Consider the following 15,799-nt stretch of genomic DNA (forward strand, 5'->3'; position numbering starts at 1 on the left):
TAATAGAGCAATTATCACTGTCAAAAGCTATTTCAGGCCTCTCTCCTCCTTCCCCCATTTCAATCCATGAAGCAGGAAAATTATGAAAGTAAAGCATTAGAATTTTAGAGTTTGGGATATCCCCACCCTCCAGAGAACGATGACCCTAGTTGGAATTGGGGGAGGTGGTAATTATCTTACAGAATATGATATGTTTACCTCTCGGGACTCCTTTCTTCAGATTTGTAAACATAGCTGCAGTTGATTCTCACCCAGTTTTATCCTACAAGAGCGCCAACATTTTCTTCCAGTTGAGTCCCTTGATAAGATGCTATCCTATTATGAACTAGGATGAGGTACTGAAAAGTGACAGCCATAAGCTTGATTAAAACTAGATCGCTCATTTTACAATTGCTTTCATTTAGGAAGCCAAAATACCTTTTATGCCATGGACCATTTCTTCTCTTCAAATGAATGGCATTGTCAATTTGATCTTCATTGATTCCTGTTTCCAATTTAATTTTGTGTATATACAGCAAATTTCCCTCCCTTTAAACATGGCAGGATTCTTCATATCAGGGCTGTATCTCTTTTTAAAAGAAAAATTTTGGCACCAGAAGGGATCTTAGAGATGAGCCAGTTCGAAGAGCAGGTTGGTCCCGTAACTTTGATCTTTTGATTCTTCAACCAGCTGCTCTTTCATTCAACAAACGCTTATTAAACACCTACTAAGTTCCAGGTACTGTGCTCTTTGCAATACATAATCATACTCCTGCTGAAGCTAAGCCAAGAGGCAATCTTAAAGAACTCGAGAAGGTTTGATAGCAGTAAGGAACTATTTTTGGAAACTGGATAATTAAGTGTTCTTTGCTTATTAGCTTCTCTGACATTTACAAAGGCTGTTTGTGCACTTCTGTGGAACTACCATCATTTTAAAGCTTTCTGGGGAATCTGTCATGTGCTCCTAGGTGTCCCATGAGCTTTGGAATAAAGAGCAGTGATTCTCAACTGAGGGTGATTTTGCTCCCATGGGGAACATTTGGCAATGTCTGGAGACATTTTTGTTTGTCACACTGAGAGGGATGCTCCTGGCATCTGGTGGGTAGAAGCCAGAGATGCTGCTAAACATCCTACAATGCATAAGGCAACCCCCATAAGAAAGACCTTTCAGGACCAAAACATCAGTAGAGCTGGAGTTGAGAAGCCCTCGCCTTGAGGAAGAAGAGCAGGCAGGAGGATGAGAAGCTAGGTTTCTAAACCCTGACAGTCCTTCAACCAAAGCAGTTCTGCTCTTCTCATTTTGCATGGCAGAGCTTTGGATTTCCACATGAGATTTTATTTTTGAAGTATATTTTTTTCTACATAAAAAAGTTGAAGACTACTGTGGTAGAAGACAACTCTCTGCCTTCTGTTTTACAATTGAGTCACTTTGGAACAAATCAAGTGGGTGTATATGATACAGGATGAGGGCAATCAGGGGTAGATTTGGAAGCATCTACCTGAGCCTTGGTTTTGGCTGCACAGGACTCTGCCCATCTCCCTCTCGACATTTACAAACAATATTGAAGTGATTTGATTGTGTCTGACTTTCAATTTAGACCAGGGATTGGCAATTTTTTTCTGTAAAGGGCCAGATCTAAATATTTTAGGCTTTGTAGACTTTCCTGTTTGTGTTGCAACTACTTAATCTGCTGTTGCAGCACAAAAGCAGCCATAGACAATAACTAAACAAATGGGAGTGTTTGTGTTCTAATAAATCTTTATTTATAAAAACAAGTTGTGAGCCAGATTTGGCCTACTAGCTACAGTTTGCTGACCCCTGATTTAGACTGTAAATAGGAACCTTGTTTGTTTTACCTTCATGTCTCCGCTGCCTACCACTGAATTGGCACATAGTTGAAGTTGGCTCAGGAAACATTTACTGAACTATATCGAAGGTCAGTTTTACAGGCGTAAGTGTTAGAAGATTTTAATGAGAATAACAACTGGAAAAAGATCCACCCAGAATAGATTAACTGTTTCCTTATGTTGAACATTTAGGATGTTTCCAATTTTTTATTAACAATACTGTGATGAGCCCTTCATACAGAAACTGTTGGCCTGATTTCTTATTTCCTAGCATAAATTCCTAGAAGAAGAATTTACTGGATCAAACGGTCTATATTGCTAAATTGCTTTGCAGGAAGGTGGTATTGATCTACATGCCTAACAGTAATAACAGGAAGATATTTATCATATACAAAGGATTTCTTTCAACAGAATGTCATGAATAAACGTTTTGGCATCCATATGCATTTCCACGCATTAGCTCACCGTAAATATAAGTAAATTGGTGTCAGCTACTAATCATTTTAATATTCTCCCATACTGTTCTACCAGCATGATTATTAAGGCACGCTGTTTTACCTGTGGGGGTCATCTAGCCAAACAGTTGAGGTTACCCTATCTCATGTGTTTACTGAGCACACACAGACACATCTGCTTCCCATTAGGGAATCAGGACCTCCACTATCGGAATGCCTGGCACCAGCCTACCCTGCCGTGATGGACAGAGGCCTCCTCCCTGTGAAATTCACCTCCAAATATGTCATCCAGATTGCTCATTTCCCTCAGGAAATTTCATTCAGGTTAATTTTGGCACACAATTGGGGGTAATTCTTGAGCAATTTCTCCTGTGATGGCTTGCGATGTGTAAAATTTTCCTACAACGTGTTGCAGAAATCACTGGAAAAAATACAAAGGACATCTGATGGTTATCCACTGGTCTTTGTAACAGCAAGAAATATCTATTTTGAACAGCAGTACACGATGAGCAAGAAACATAAAATAAAGGTAGATCAGAGAGTAGATGTTCTTTCTGGCCTTTTTCGACAGGTACTGTTTGAGCAGTGAGAATGTAGAAGCTGTATGAGGTGTCTTGACTTTATGGTGAACCTTGGCCGATTTTGTTTTGTTTTGTTTTTTGCACTTCAAAGTTTTCTGAATTTCACCAAATGAAGAAGAAAATATTTCTGACTAAGAAGTAGTAGAAAGTGTTACAGAAGTAGGGGTGGGTCCGGGTGGTTGTATGATGATGAGATTTACTTAAAAGTGAATAGACTTCAGACAAAATCAAATACATGAAGACAATGATGACAAAACCCAGCATTTTCTGAGAAGCCACCATATTGCAGAATTCTGCTAAGTACCTTCTATGTTTGCCTCATTTGATTTTCCCAACAGTCCTAAGGGGTAGCTGCTCCATCCCCATCCAGGCAGAAAAAAAATCCCAGGGCTTAGAACAGCTCATCAAAATGTCCAAAGATACAGCACTCATCAGCAGCAGAGACAGCACAAGAACGCATATTCTCCTGCCCACCCAAAGCAGTGGTGCCTCGGAAAGAGTCTAGACATAGGTCAGCACTAAGTCATCCCTATCAGTGACCAATTGATCAGCCTCCTGATACACAAACCAGAATTCAAGCCAGATTCGTTTCTGGACACTGTCCTTGGGAAGAAGATCTGGATGGTGATGGAAATGTTTTCAGCACCTACCTCAAAGAGAAGTGACCAATCCAGCATCACACAGCAAGCCAGGGACTGGGCCAGGACTGCACCCCAGGTTTTCTGGTTTGCAGCCCAACATTCTTTCCATTATTCCAAACTGTTTTTCCTGATAAATGACGTCAGCTAGTGATTATACCTAATGATTATACAGCTGTGTTTTGGAGGAGAATATCAGCTGCTTTAAAGAAAGTCATAGCACGTAATCTATACATGTGATAATAGTTCATGAAACATCAAAAAAAGTGCATCTAAAAGATAACAAATACAAACAAGGCCTATTCTTAAGTTAATAGTAGTATACTGCTGCCAATGGCATACATGGTTTTGACAAAGTGCTTTGGTTATGTAAGATATTATCGTTAGGGAAAGCTGGGTGAAAGACCACCGAAACTCTCTGCGCTCATTTTAAACTTCTTATGAGTCTTACACTATTTCAAAATAAAACATTATAACAATAAGAAAGTAATGCAACAGGAAGATGGGCTAGAATCTGTATTCACACACTGTGTATAAAGTATAATGTTAAAAGAGCCAGTGTAAGAGAGATACATAATGGGGTTGTTCCCTCATAATCCTGCAAGAGGAGAAAGCCAGAGTCACTTCTAGGCCAGGCTCTCTCCAGTCTTCATGGTAACTGTGCTTTGAACTTGTTCCTCTGCACCTAGGTCACTGTCACCATCTACTCCTTCAACAAAGCTAGAACCCTCAACACGACCTCCGATCCTTTGACCTCCGACTTTTACCTAATGGTTAAAAACATGGACTTTGATTTGGGGCCTTGCTTTAAATCCAAGCTCTATCTATTATTAGCATTTTAGCCTTGGGCAAATTAACCTGTCTTCTAAGTCTTAGTTTCCTATAAATTTCAGCAATCTCACAGATGGCTTTTTAGGATTAAATGGAAAAACATATATGTTTCCGAGGACCTAGAAGATAGTAAAGACTGTAAATGTTAGACATGATAATGTTGAGGAAGATGGCAAGGAGGAGGTTGAGGACAGTCAGAAAGGCCTGTTCATTTTGCATCCTAGGCATCTCTCAAATCCCTTCACGCCATCCCCAGTCCCCTCATTCAGGCTGGGATATTGCAACATCCTCCAGACTCTATGTACCCAATTGTTAATTATCGACTTTCTAAAGGAGATTTGATCCTGTCCAGCACGACATAGAGCATGCAAGCGTTCCTCATGGCCTGATAGCTTGTGATTCTCTATGTGTATGTCTGATTGCTCCTGTTAGACTCAGATTCCCAAAGTCAGGACCCGTGTCTGATTCAGCTTGGGATTTTCCAGGCAGCCTTTTCAGTGTAGTCACTCAACAATATCAGTGATGAAATTCATCTTTACGTGTTTCGATCTTGTCACGGCAGGTCCTTCATGTCATTCAGATCCTAGTCCAGAGGTCATTCCCCAGCCATGCCCTCCTAGACATCTAGTCCAGTTCTTCCCTCATTACACCATCTGATCTTCACAACAGCCCTGTGCAGGAGAAGCGACAGTTGTCATGTGTGTAATTTGCCCTTGGCCTCAGCTAAATATTAAGGTCTTGAATATGTGTTGTCTGCCTAGTTCTCATTCTGGAGTTGTCCCTCTTGCTTTGTGAAGTAAAGGAGAGATATTTGGTAACTCCATGGGAACTCAGTCTCTTAGAGGCCTGGGTAACCACTAGAACACTGAAGAGTGCTCCTAGTGTGTTCTAAGGAAGCTATTGATCATGGCTCCGGGGAGACAGGCTGTCACCTTTAGTTCTTGGCATCCTTGTGCAGCCGCATGCTTCACTGAAACCAACCTCCAGGCTACTTCGACATCTACCAGGAAAAACTCTTGCAGCCTTTCCTTCCCATGTCTAGATTGATCCAGAGCAACCATGCTCTGCAGGAAATCTGGTGGGGGTGGGTCCATCCAATTGTGCAGAGCATTTTCATATAATGTCTGATTCACAAGATCAAATAACATTTTGTCTGTGTCTGTGGTTATCTGAAGCTATCCATGCTCGTGTAGTTTCCTTGTGATAGTTCCATTCTAACTGGGCTGGGGCTGAGGATTAATGTGATTAATGTGACGTCTGTCCCATCTTTGGCGACTCTCATTCATTCTTGAAATATCTCTTACACCCTAGTTACAGGAGAGAGACTCACTGGACGGTTCATTGTCTCCACTCTAGGTAAGGCCCGCTCCACACTGCAGTCATTGTTATCATCGAAAAGCAAGTCTGAGCATGGCTCTCCCCTTCTCCAGACATCTGGGGGTTGCTGATGCCATAGGATGAAAATCTAATTCTTCAATCTGGCAAACAAGATTCTTGACAAGTTCCGCTGAACTCTCCAGCCTCGTATTATCCCTCCCAGCAGGCTTGCACTTCAGCCGTGTCATTCTGTGTTCTTTCCTACCTGTGTACACATTGTTCCCTTTAACAGAAGGACCCCTATGAGAATGAGCTCAGTCTGGACAAGTCGAGTCCAGGGGTAGCAGCAACAGACTGGAGGTTGGGAAGGGAGGGAGTGTGAGATGTCACTAGACAGGGCAGGCAATGGGTGTTGACCACCTCTCCTGTCTACCTTCCCCCTTGATGACAGTCAGAGGCATCTCCTTGATTCAGTTGGAATCTTGCCTTGATAACATGGGTTCTACTATTCAAAACCCCTGTTGATAGTGACATTTTTGTTGTTGTTGTTTCAAAGCAAGGGAGAATTCAAGGGGGGTGGGGCTATGGAAATCACGCATGGAAAACATATTCCTTATTTTTTCTGCTAAAATGTGCGTGGGGCAGGTTGAGAAGGATTTGAGGGAGGAGAAATACATAGCAAACATGGCATTTGGAAAGGCTAATTGGATGTGGATGAGCATATTGAGATGATGTTCTATTACTGTCAGAGATAATGTTTTACAGAGATGCTATTTGTGAAGAGAGACCAGTCATTATTGATGGGTCAATGTGCGCTTGGGAATATGGAAGCAATAATGCAGAAGGGCAGTGCCTGCAGAAAGGTTTCAATCAGGCATGCAGCTAGAGGGGAAGGAATGGGCACCTTTTGATTTGACTCTGCCCACAGGATTTGACCTATAGGACCTACTTGAAGAGACCCAGGGTTGCATAACAAAATCAAAAGTGGACTTTGACTGGTTTGCTGCTCACTTTGTCCTCGAGATGTGGTCTGATTATTGCACTTAGAATTCAAGAAAGAGGACAAGCCTGTGATTTGGAGAATATGTGTCTCAAGAATTAGAATACCATTTTGATTTCAAGTATCTTTCCATATCCTCATGACCCAGTGAATAATCCTGTACTCACAATATTTCATTGTCCAAACCATAATCTACCCACTTCCATCTGCTCATGGAAAAGTGACAGAATTCTTTGTTCAGAACACGAGTCCCAATTTTAGATTCAGGAAACATGATCCTGAGCCCTGTGAGGTCAGGAGTGGAAAGCTTCAGAAGTAGAAAAAGATTTTGTGAAGATCATTCCATTTTGTTCCAAAGTTTAATTTTTGGTTTTTTTAAAATAGGGCCTGCTCTGTTGCCCAGGCTGGAGTACAGTGATGCAATCACTGTAGCCTCATACTCCTGACCTCAAGTGATCCTCCCACCTTAGCCTCCTGAGTAGCTGGGACTACAGGTGTGTGCCCTCGCACCTGGTTAATTTTTTACTTTTTGTAAAGACTGGATCACACTGAGTTGCCCAGGCTGGTCTCAAAGTCCTAAGCTCAAGCAATCCTCCTGCCTCAGCCTCCTAAAGTGCTGAGACTACAGACATGAGCCACCATGTCTGGCCCAAAGTTTAATTTGTGTATGCGACATAAAATGGTCCCAACGGAAACATGAATGAGGAGGGAGAGATAAAGCAAAAAGATCTTAGAATGAGTAATGGGAAGATTCCTTTTGTCGGGGGGAGGGAATTCAGGAAAGTCAGAATTCCTTTATACACTGATGAGACCAGCTCTACAGACAGCACTCTGTGGTTTAGCAGGTTATGATCTCATTTGTTGATGATTCTGGCTCTTGCTTACCTTCATCCTTCTGCTCTGGGATAAGTGCTCTGGGGTAACCAAGGAAAAGTCCTGCTTCTGAGGCCTCTAGAGCCACAGTTACCAGTAGAGGTTCAGCTCCCAAACCATTTAATTTCCTAAGAAACTGGTCCAGAGAACACTACTTTTGGAGGTACTTTGCTAAGAGTAGCATCTATAAGAAGACATGAGGGCAAACTTCAGTTTCAGATGTGGCACTTGTCATGATTCCAGAGAGATTCTTTATATAAAAATCCCAGCACAGACCATCCTCTCCCCTTCCAGAGTCCAACGGGGATTTTCAGAACAACTTCACTGTACAACCTGTTTAAGTAAATTTCTAGCACCCTACATCTTCCCTAGTCTTTTTCCCAGTGTTATTTTTCTCCTGATCATTTACCACCACCAAACAAACTCTGTTTTACTTACTTGTCTGGTTTACCGTCTGTGGCTCCCACCCCACTCCTAGAATATACATTTCGTAAATAGCTAGAAAAGAAATTTCTTGCCCAGGGATCTTCTCCCTTCCTTCCTCTGCATGCTCCTGATACATACTGTGAGTCTTTTGTTTTCTGTCTTTTTGCAGAGCATTGGCTGTGATGACTACTTAGGCTCCGACAAAGTCGTGGACAAATGTGGGGTGTGTGGAGGAGACAACACGGGCTGTCAGGTTGTGTCGGGAGTGTTTAAGCATGCCCTCACCAGCCTGGGCTACCACCGCGTCGTGGAGATTCCCGAGGGAGCCACGAAAATCAACATCACGGAGATGTACAAGAGCAACAACTATTTGGGTAAGCTTGGTCTTTTTCCAGAGAAAACCGTCTGTCCCTGCCAGATGATGTATTCCTTCAGAACTGTGAGATAGACACAGCAGTGTCTGAGAGTCCCGGGGCATGCAGGCAGTGCCCCTGGGGAATGTCAAAGTACCACCTGGCCTGCGCCTTGAAATGAGAAGCTTGGGTGGAGAACGTTAAAAAAAAAAAGTCCTTCTTGCAGATAAATACTTAATATCTATACATTTAAACCAGCCTTTGCTTCTCCCAAGAGAAACATGGTTATAAAGTGGATAACAGCCCAAATTATTGCTCTGAGATGGGAGAAGCTCTTTGCAAAGCGCCGAGACCAGCCAGTGTTTGTTCTGTTGGGATTTGAGGTGGCCAGGGACAATTGATCCTATCTATACCTTCACTCCCTGGAGGTCTAAAGCGAAGCCATTTTTCTCTTCTTTCTGCCTCATCTGCCTGGGGCAGCAGACCTATACATAGTAGTGTGCATGTCTTCTGAAAAGCTGTGGAATCCTCCAGCAATCATTTTGGGCAACATCATCAATATTGAGAGGCCAATTTTAACCCATTTTTCTACAAAAGATCTTTGTTGATACTTCCTTCTGGACTTTTGAGCTATTTGCATTCCATCTGATAAAAACCACAAACCAGTCGAATACATTACTTTTTTTTTTTTTTTTTTTTTTTTTGAGACAGAATCTTACCCTGTCGCCCAGGTTCGAGTGCAGTGGTGCGATTTTTGCTCACTGCAGCCTCCGCCTCCCAGGTTCAAATGATTCTCCTGCCTCAGCCTCCCGAGTAGCTGGGACCACAGGCGTGCACCAACACACCCAGTTAATTTTTGTATTTTTAGTAGAGATGGGGTTTCACCATGTTGGCCAAGCTGGTCTTGAACTCCTGGCCTCAAGTGGTCTGCCCACCTCGACCTCCCAAAGTGCTGAGATTACAGGCATGAGCCACCACGCCTGGCCTTGAACAAATTACTTTTTATGAATTTCTAATAGATGTAAGCATGTATAAATCAGTTAACAATATAAGGGAGCCATTTGTTTAATGAATAGCTATATTCATTTTTATCTTTTAATTATTTATTGAACAGGAACTTACCTAACACAAACTATGTGTCAGGCACTATTCTTAATGCGTTTCATGCATTCAATCTTTGAATTCTCTCAACAGGGAAAAGAAGCTATTCCCATCCCCATTTTACATGTAAGAAAGCAGGCACAGAGAGATTATGTACCTTGCCAAGCTCACCATACCATAACGAGGTGGAGCTGGGGTTCAGACCCAGGCAGTCTAGCTCCAGGTGTAGTAGCCTGTCAAGAGATGATACCCATGGGCAGTCTCGGAACCTAAGTTCCTCTGGTGTGCCACTGGCCGTGCAGCAGTCAATGGCTGCAGCACTTGAAAGACTATTAAGTCTGCAACTTTCAAATATCAGGATCACCCACAAGTTAACTCCAGACTCGGGAACTCCATATTCTACAGCTCTTCCATCCCCATCTAGTCAAATGCAGCCAAAACTAACTGGTTTTACGGGGGGGAGGAGGAAGGGATGGCAGATGGGACTCAGAGACAAACCCAATCAAAGAAAAACTGTTCAATTTGCTTTGACAAACCCAGGAGCCACCAGAGTGTCAGAAAACCTAGTTTCCCAGTGAGTGCTTTGTATATTCTTTTTAATACTGAAAAATAGTGTTTGTGTGTTTCCTCCTTTCTTTTGTACTGCTATGAGATCACATCTCCATAAACATCCTGCCTCCTAGAATGGGAAATGTTCTTCTGGGGATTATTTGAAGTGTGATTGTGTTCAGATGTACTGGCAAACAATGCCACTTTTTATTAGCTTTGTATTGCTTTTAGTACATTTTCCCTGGCTATAGTTAGTTGTATTCAGTAGGCAGTTTTCAAGCTGTGCCCCCTGAATAAAAAATAGACATTCTGGGTGAATATCTACTGGATGTCTGAATGGAAGAAGCTCTCGGAGCCTTGTTGTTTTCATCTGGAGTATGGGAATAAGAATCTTCACCTTATAAGTAGTCATGCGATTCAATAGGATACAGATATTTCAGACTCGGCAGAGCCCCTGACACCTATTAGGCAGTTGACAAATGTTCATTCCCTTTCTTTTGTCTCAAAGAGATTGTCAGTTTTGATTCCATCAAAATTGTGGAATAAACATTTCCTGTTTCCTTAAAAAAGATGAAGGGAAGGCAGAGGGAAAATGGAGTCAGTGAGGGGCGGGCAGGGGGGTTCATGTCTGTAAGCCCAGCGCTGTGGGAGGCCAAGGCAGGAGGACTGCTTGAAGTCAAGAGTTCGCGACCAGCCTGCGCAACATCAAGTGAGACCCCATCTCTACAAAAAAATTTAAAAATCAGCCAGCTGCGGTGACACATGCCTGTAGTCTTAGCTACTTGGGAGGCTTAGGCATGAGGATCACTTGGGCCCAAGAGGTCAGGGCTGCAGTGAGTTGTAATCGTGCCACTGCACTCCAGCCTGGGCAATAAAGCAAGACACTATATCAAAAAAAAAAAAGAAAAAGAAAAAGAAAAAAGTCAATGGAGAGGTGATTCAAAAAGTCAAGTTCAACTTCCTATGCCCAAAGATCAGTGGGGTGCACATGAAATCGGTAGCGTCCATGAAAATATTACATAAGGTCCCGTGTGTGAAGGAGAGAGAGCAGAAACAAAAGAGCAGGCTCTAATGAAAGCAGATTCCAGAGATGACGAACAGAGATTCCTTCTAGAGCACTTACGTCACCTGGGGTGCTTTGTGTATTCTCTTTTTAAAAAATTGATCTATAATTCACATGCCATAAAATTCATCCTTTTGAAGTGTACGTTGGTTATGGCCCTTTTCTCTTCACAGGTGTTCTCTTTACCAAACCCACTATTCCTGCTCTGTGAAGTCTGTATATTTTAAAAGTAAATATACATGAGATTGCTTGAGATCATGTAGAAACCACTACCAGGTGTATCTAGCTATTTTGAACTCTTCGAAGGCTATTTTTTACATTGTACATTGTCAAACACTGAAACCTTTTTCAAAGAGATATGTGGTAGGTTTCTCCATAATTTTCTAGGTAACAATGAGGGTTCTGGTTTTCTTACCTTGTGAGTTCTGGCTATGAAAACTGTATTTTCTGTAAAATTTGACTTGATACACAAAATTTGCTCAGCTATTTGCATAAGTTTGATCTGCAGAATAAGCAATATAAAGGAAATGAATACTTCACATTTGTATCATTGCTTTCAAGATTCCAGAACTTTTTTTTTTTCCGAGACAGTCTCTCACTCTGTCGCCCAGGCTGGAGTGCAGTGGCGCCGTCTCAGCTCACTGCAAGCTCTACCTCCCGGGTTCACGCCATTCTCCTGCCTCAGCCTCCCGAGTAGCTGGGACTACAGGCGCCCACCACCATACCTGGCTAATTTTTTGTATTTTTAGTAGAGATGGGGTTTCACCATGTTAGCCAGGATGATCTCGATCTCCTGACCTCGTGATCCGCCCACCTCAGCCTCCCAAAGTGCTGGGATTACAGGCATGAGCCACCATGCCCAGCCAAAGATTCCAGAACTTTTACAACTTTTTTTTTTTTAGTTTCCTGTTGTTTCCAGAATTACCTTTAGTTATTTGTCATGCAAATAAAACTTTCCCTGTGAAATATTTGGTATTTTTTTAAATAACTGATTCCCCAGTAACAACAGAAAATAGATTTCTATGAAAAAGGCAGACTTGTATTATTAATGCTGAAGCTGATGATTTAATCACCTCATTTAATCTTATTTTTTACTTTTATTTTAGCTTCAGGTGTACATGTGCAGGTTTTTATATAGGTAAAATCATGTCACTGGGGTTTTTTGTACAGATTGTGTCACCCGGGTACTAAGCCTAGTATCCAATAGTTATTTTTTCTGATCCTCTCCCTCCTCCTACCCTCAAGTAGGCCCTAGTGTCTGTTGTTTCTCTCTATGTGTCCATGTCTTCCATCATTTAGCTCCCACTTGTAAGTGATAGCATGTGGTATTTGGTTTTCTGTTCCTGCGTGGTTTTCTAAGTATAATGATCTCTAGCTTCACCCATGTTCCTGCAAAGGACATTGTCTTATTCTTTTTTATGGCTGCATACTATTCCATGGTGTATATGTACCACATTTTCTTTCTCTCATCTGTCATTGTTGGGCATTTAGGTTGATTCCATGTCTTTTCTATAATGAATAGTGCTGCAGTGAACATATGCATGCATGTGTCTTTATGGTAGGATGATTTACATTCCTTTGGGTATATACCCAGTAAGGGATGGCTGGGTCGAATGGTAGTTCTGTTTTTAGCTCTTGGAGGAATCACCACACTGCTTTCCACCATAGTTGGAAAATATTTACATTTCCAGCAACAGTGTATAAATGTTTCCTTTTCTCCATAACCTCGCCAGCATCTGTTCTTTTCTGACTTTTTATTAATAGCCATTCTGACTGGTGTAAGATGGTATCTCATTGTGGTTTTGATTTGCATTTCTCTAATGATTGGTGATATTGAGCTTTTTTGCATATGCTTGTTGGCCATACATACGTCGTCTTTTGAAAAGTATGTCTTCTGTTCATGTCTTTTGCCCACTTTTTAATGGGGTTGTTTTTTTTCCGTAAATTTGTGAAAGTTCCTTATAGATGCTGGATATGAGACCTTTGTCTGATGTATAGTTTGCAAATATTTTCTCCCATTCTGTAAGGTATCTGTTTACTCTGTTGATAGTTTCTTTTGCTGTGCAGATGCTCTTAAGTTTAATTACATCCCATCTGTCAATTTTAGCTTTTGTTTCAATTGCTTTTAGCATCTTCATCATGAAATCTTTGCTGGTTCCTGTGTCCAGAATGGTGTTACCTAGGTTGTCCTCTAGGGTTTTATAGTTTTGGGTTTTACATTTAAGTCTTTAATCTATCTTGAGTTGATTTTTGTATATGGTGTAAGCAAGGGGTCCAGTTTCAATCTTCTCCATATGGCTAGCCAGTTCTCCCAGGACCACTTATTGAATAGGGAGTCCTTTCCCCATTGCTTGTTTTTGTCAGCTTTGTCGAAGATCAGATAGTGGTAGGTGTGTGGCCTTATTTCTGGGCCTTATTTCTCTATTCTGTTTCACTGGTCTATGTGTCTGTTTTTGTACCAGTACCACTCTGTTTTGATTACTGTAGCCCTGTAGTATAGTTTAAAGTCAGGTAATGTGATGCTTCCAGCCTTGTTCTTTTTGCTTAGGATTGCCTTGGCCTTTGGGGCTCTTTTTTTGATCCATATGAATTTTAAAATAGTTTTTTCTAGTTCTGTGAAGAATTTCATTGGTAGTTTGGTAGGAATAACATTGAATCTGTAAATTGCTTTGGGCAGTATAGCCATTTTAATGATATTGATTCTTCCTATCCATGAGCATGGAATGTTTTTCCATTTGTTTATGTCATCTCTGATTTCCTTGAGTGGTGTTTTGAATTAAAATTTCAGAGATCTTTCACCTCCCTGGTTAGCTGTATTCCTAAGTATTTTATTCTTTTTGAATTACCTCATTTAAAATGATTTTTTAAGCCCTCAATATTTAAATGAGCATCCCTAGGATTCTCTTTTTTTAACTTTTAAGTTAAGGGTACAAGTGCAGGTTTGTTACATAGTTAAACTTGTATTATGGGGGTTTGTTGTACAGATTATTTCATCACCCAGGTATTAAACCTAGTACCCCTAAGTTATTTTTCCTGATCTTCTCCCTCCTCCCACCCTAGGCTTCTCAGTTAATAACAGTAGTCATACCACACATATATAATACTTCAGTCTCCAAAGCATTTTCACATACATGGCCTTCTGATCTTTAACACTGGACATTATTTATTAATACTTTGCTTATTTCAAAAAGCTTTAGACGTACTAAAACTTACTATTAATACTTTGCTTATTTCAAGATGCTTTAGACTTACTAAAACTTACTAAAGGTATAATTATAGAGTTAAGATATGAAAATTAAAATTTAAAACTTAAAAACTAAATAGAAAACGGAGGCATGTATTCCAGAAACCTTGGCTGATATATTTATAGTGATGGTACATTAAAGTTAACTCTGAGTTTCTGGCTTAATTTAGTTTGACCATCAAGGCCTAGCCTACTAGACTCAGATTCTGAAGGCCTTGGGTCTGGCCCCTTCCCAGCCATAACTCCTAGGAGGAGTGGCCTATGTAGAGCTGGGGGAAGAGGGCAAATCACCACAATGCTTACTCTTTTCTCCAAGCAAAGCTAGAGAAATCATAACATTTAATGGTGCACATATTTCAGGAGATAAGATGTTTATTCATCTCATTTGAGGTTATAAACTAATGAAACTCTGCAGACTTGAGCTCCAAATTTCTGTTTATTTGAATTTGTTTACATGCTCCAAAATATAGACTGTTTCATGAGTTCTAGAGTCCTAAATTTTTTTAAATGGGAAAGACTTTAGAACTCCTGTATCTATTGTAAGCTATGAACTCTCCTTTTGTATGTGAATTATTCTGAACTCTGCCATTTGGGGGGAAAAAAGTTTATTTAAATGATTGACATTTTGTATTACTTGCCTTTTTCTTAATAAAAGATATTGTAAAATTATTTTAGCTGAAATATCAAAGTTTGGCATAGTTCAGTCAGTTCAGTTTACTAATGTCATTATGCAACAGTTAAGAAATCAGACATAAAAGCATACCAAGCACAAATTGATTATACAAGACATGTACTACCTGCCAACATGTTAGATTGTCATAGAGTTTTAGACTTGGAAGGAATTTTTAAAGACCTGTAAACTTTCAAAAATAAACTGGCAATATTCTTACTTTTAAGCGTGTTCTCCTAGAAGTTTTAAACAACAATAATGGTCAGCATTGAAAAAAGTCAAGTATCATGGATCATCTATAATTTGCAAGCTTTAATTTATTCTTTGAACAGCTTTCTTTACAGGAAACATTGGATGTTTAAATACTATGATGTCTTACATTCGTATGACTATTAATCCCTAATATTTTTTGCATGTTCACTGTAAAAATTTCAAGGAAGACAAATGAAATAGAGCAAAAAGGTAAAATTCCCTCTTTATACAAACTCCACACTTGATCCACTGCCTTCAAGTGTAAAGACTACTTGAAGGTAAATAACCACTGTTCACAGTTCATTGTGTATTCTCCAGCCCTTTCTGTAAGTACCAATAAATAGCTATTTTCTAAAATTGATATTACTATACATAGTTTTTGCAATTTGTGTCCTTATTTTAATATCATATCATGGGTATCTTTTCATATTAATACATATAAGCCTATGTTATTGATTTTTTTTTAGTGCAGAGTATTCTGTACAATGGATGTAGCATTATTTATTTAGGTACTTCCCTACTGAGGGATGTTTAGATTGCCTCTAGTTTTCTAACATTACAAATAATACTTTAGAATTTTGGTTCAAGATGGCAGACTGAGCACATGAGCTTTTCTTCC

At 40.4% G+C, this 15,799-nt stretch overlaps 1 protein-coding gene across 2 annotated transcripts in view; it reads left to right on the forward strand.

Moving 5' to 3' along the window:
• The window catches only part of THSD4 (thrombospondin type 1 domain containing 4), a 665,075-nt gene that overhangs the window by 536,209 nt on the left and 113,067 nt on the right, over positions 1–15,799 (forward strand). For both annotated transcript variants that reach the window (XM_034939056.4, XM_034939057.3), the window contains one exon: positions 8,118–8,322. In XM_034939056.4, the coding sequence (XP_034794947.1) occupies positions 8,118–8,322 (205 nt within the window). The remainder of the gene's footprint in view (positions 1–8,117; positions 8,323–15,799) is intronic.

Source organism: Pan paniscus, chromosome 16 (assembly GCF_029289425.2).
Source record: "Pan paniscus chromosome 16, NHGRI_mPanPan1-v2.0_pri, whole genome shotgun sequence".
NCBI classification, from domain to species: domain Eukaryota; kingdom Metazoa; phylum Chordata; class Mammalia; order Primates; family Hominidae; genus Pan; species Pan paniscus.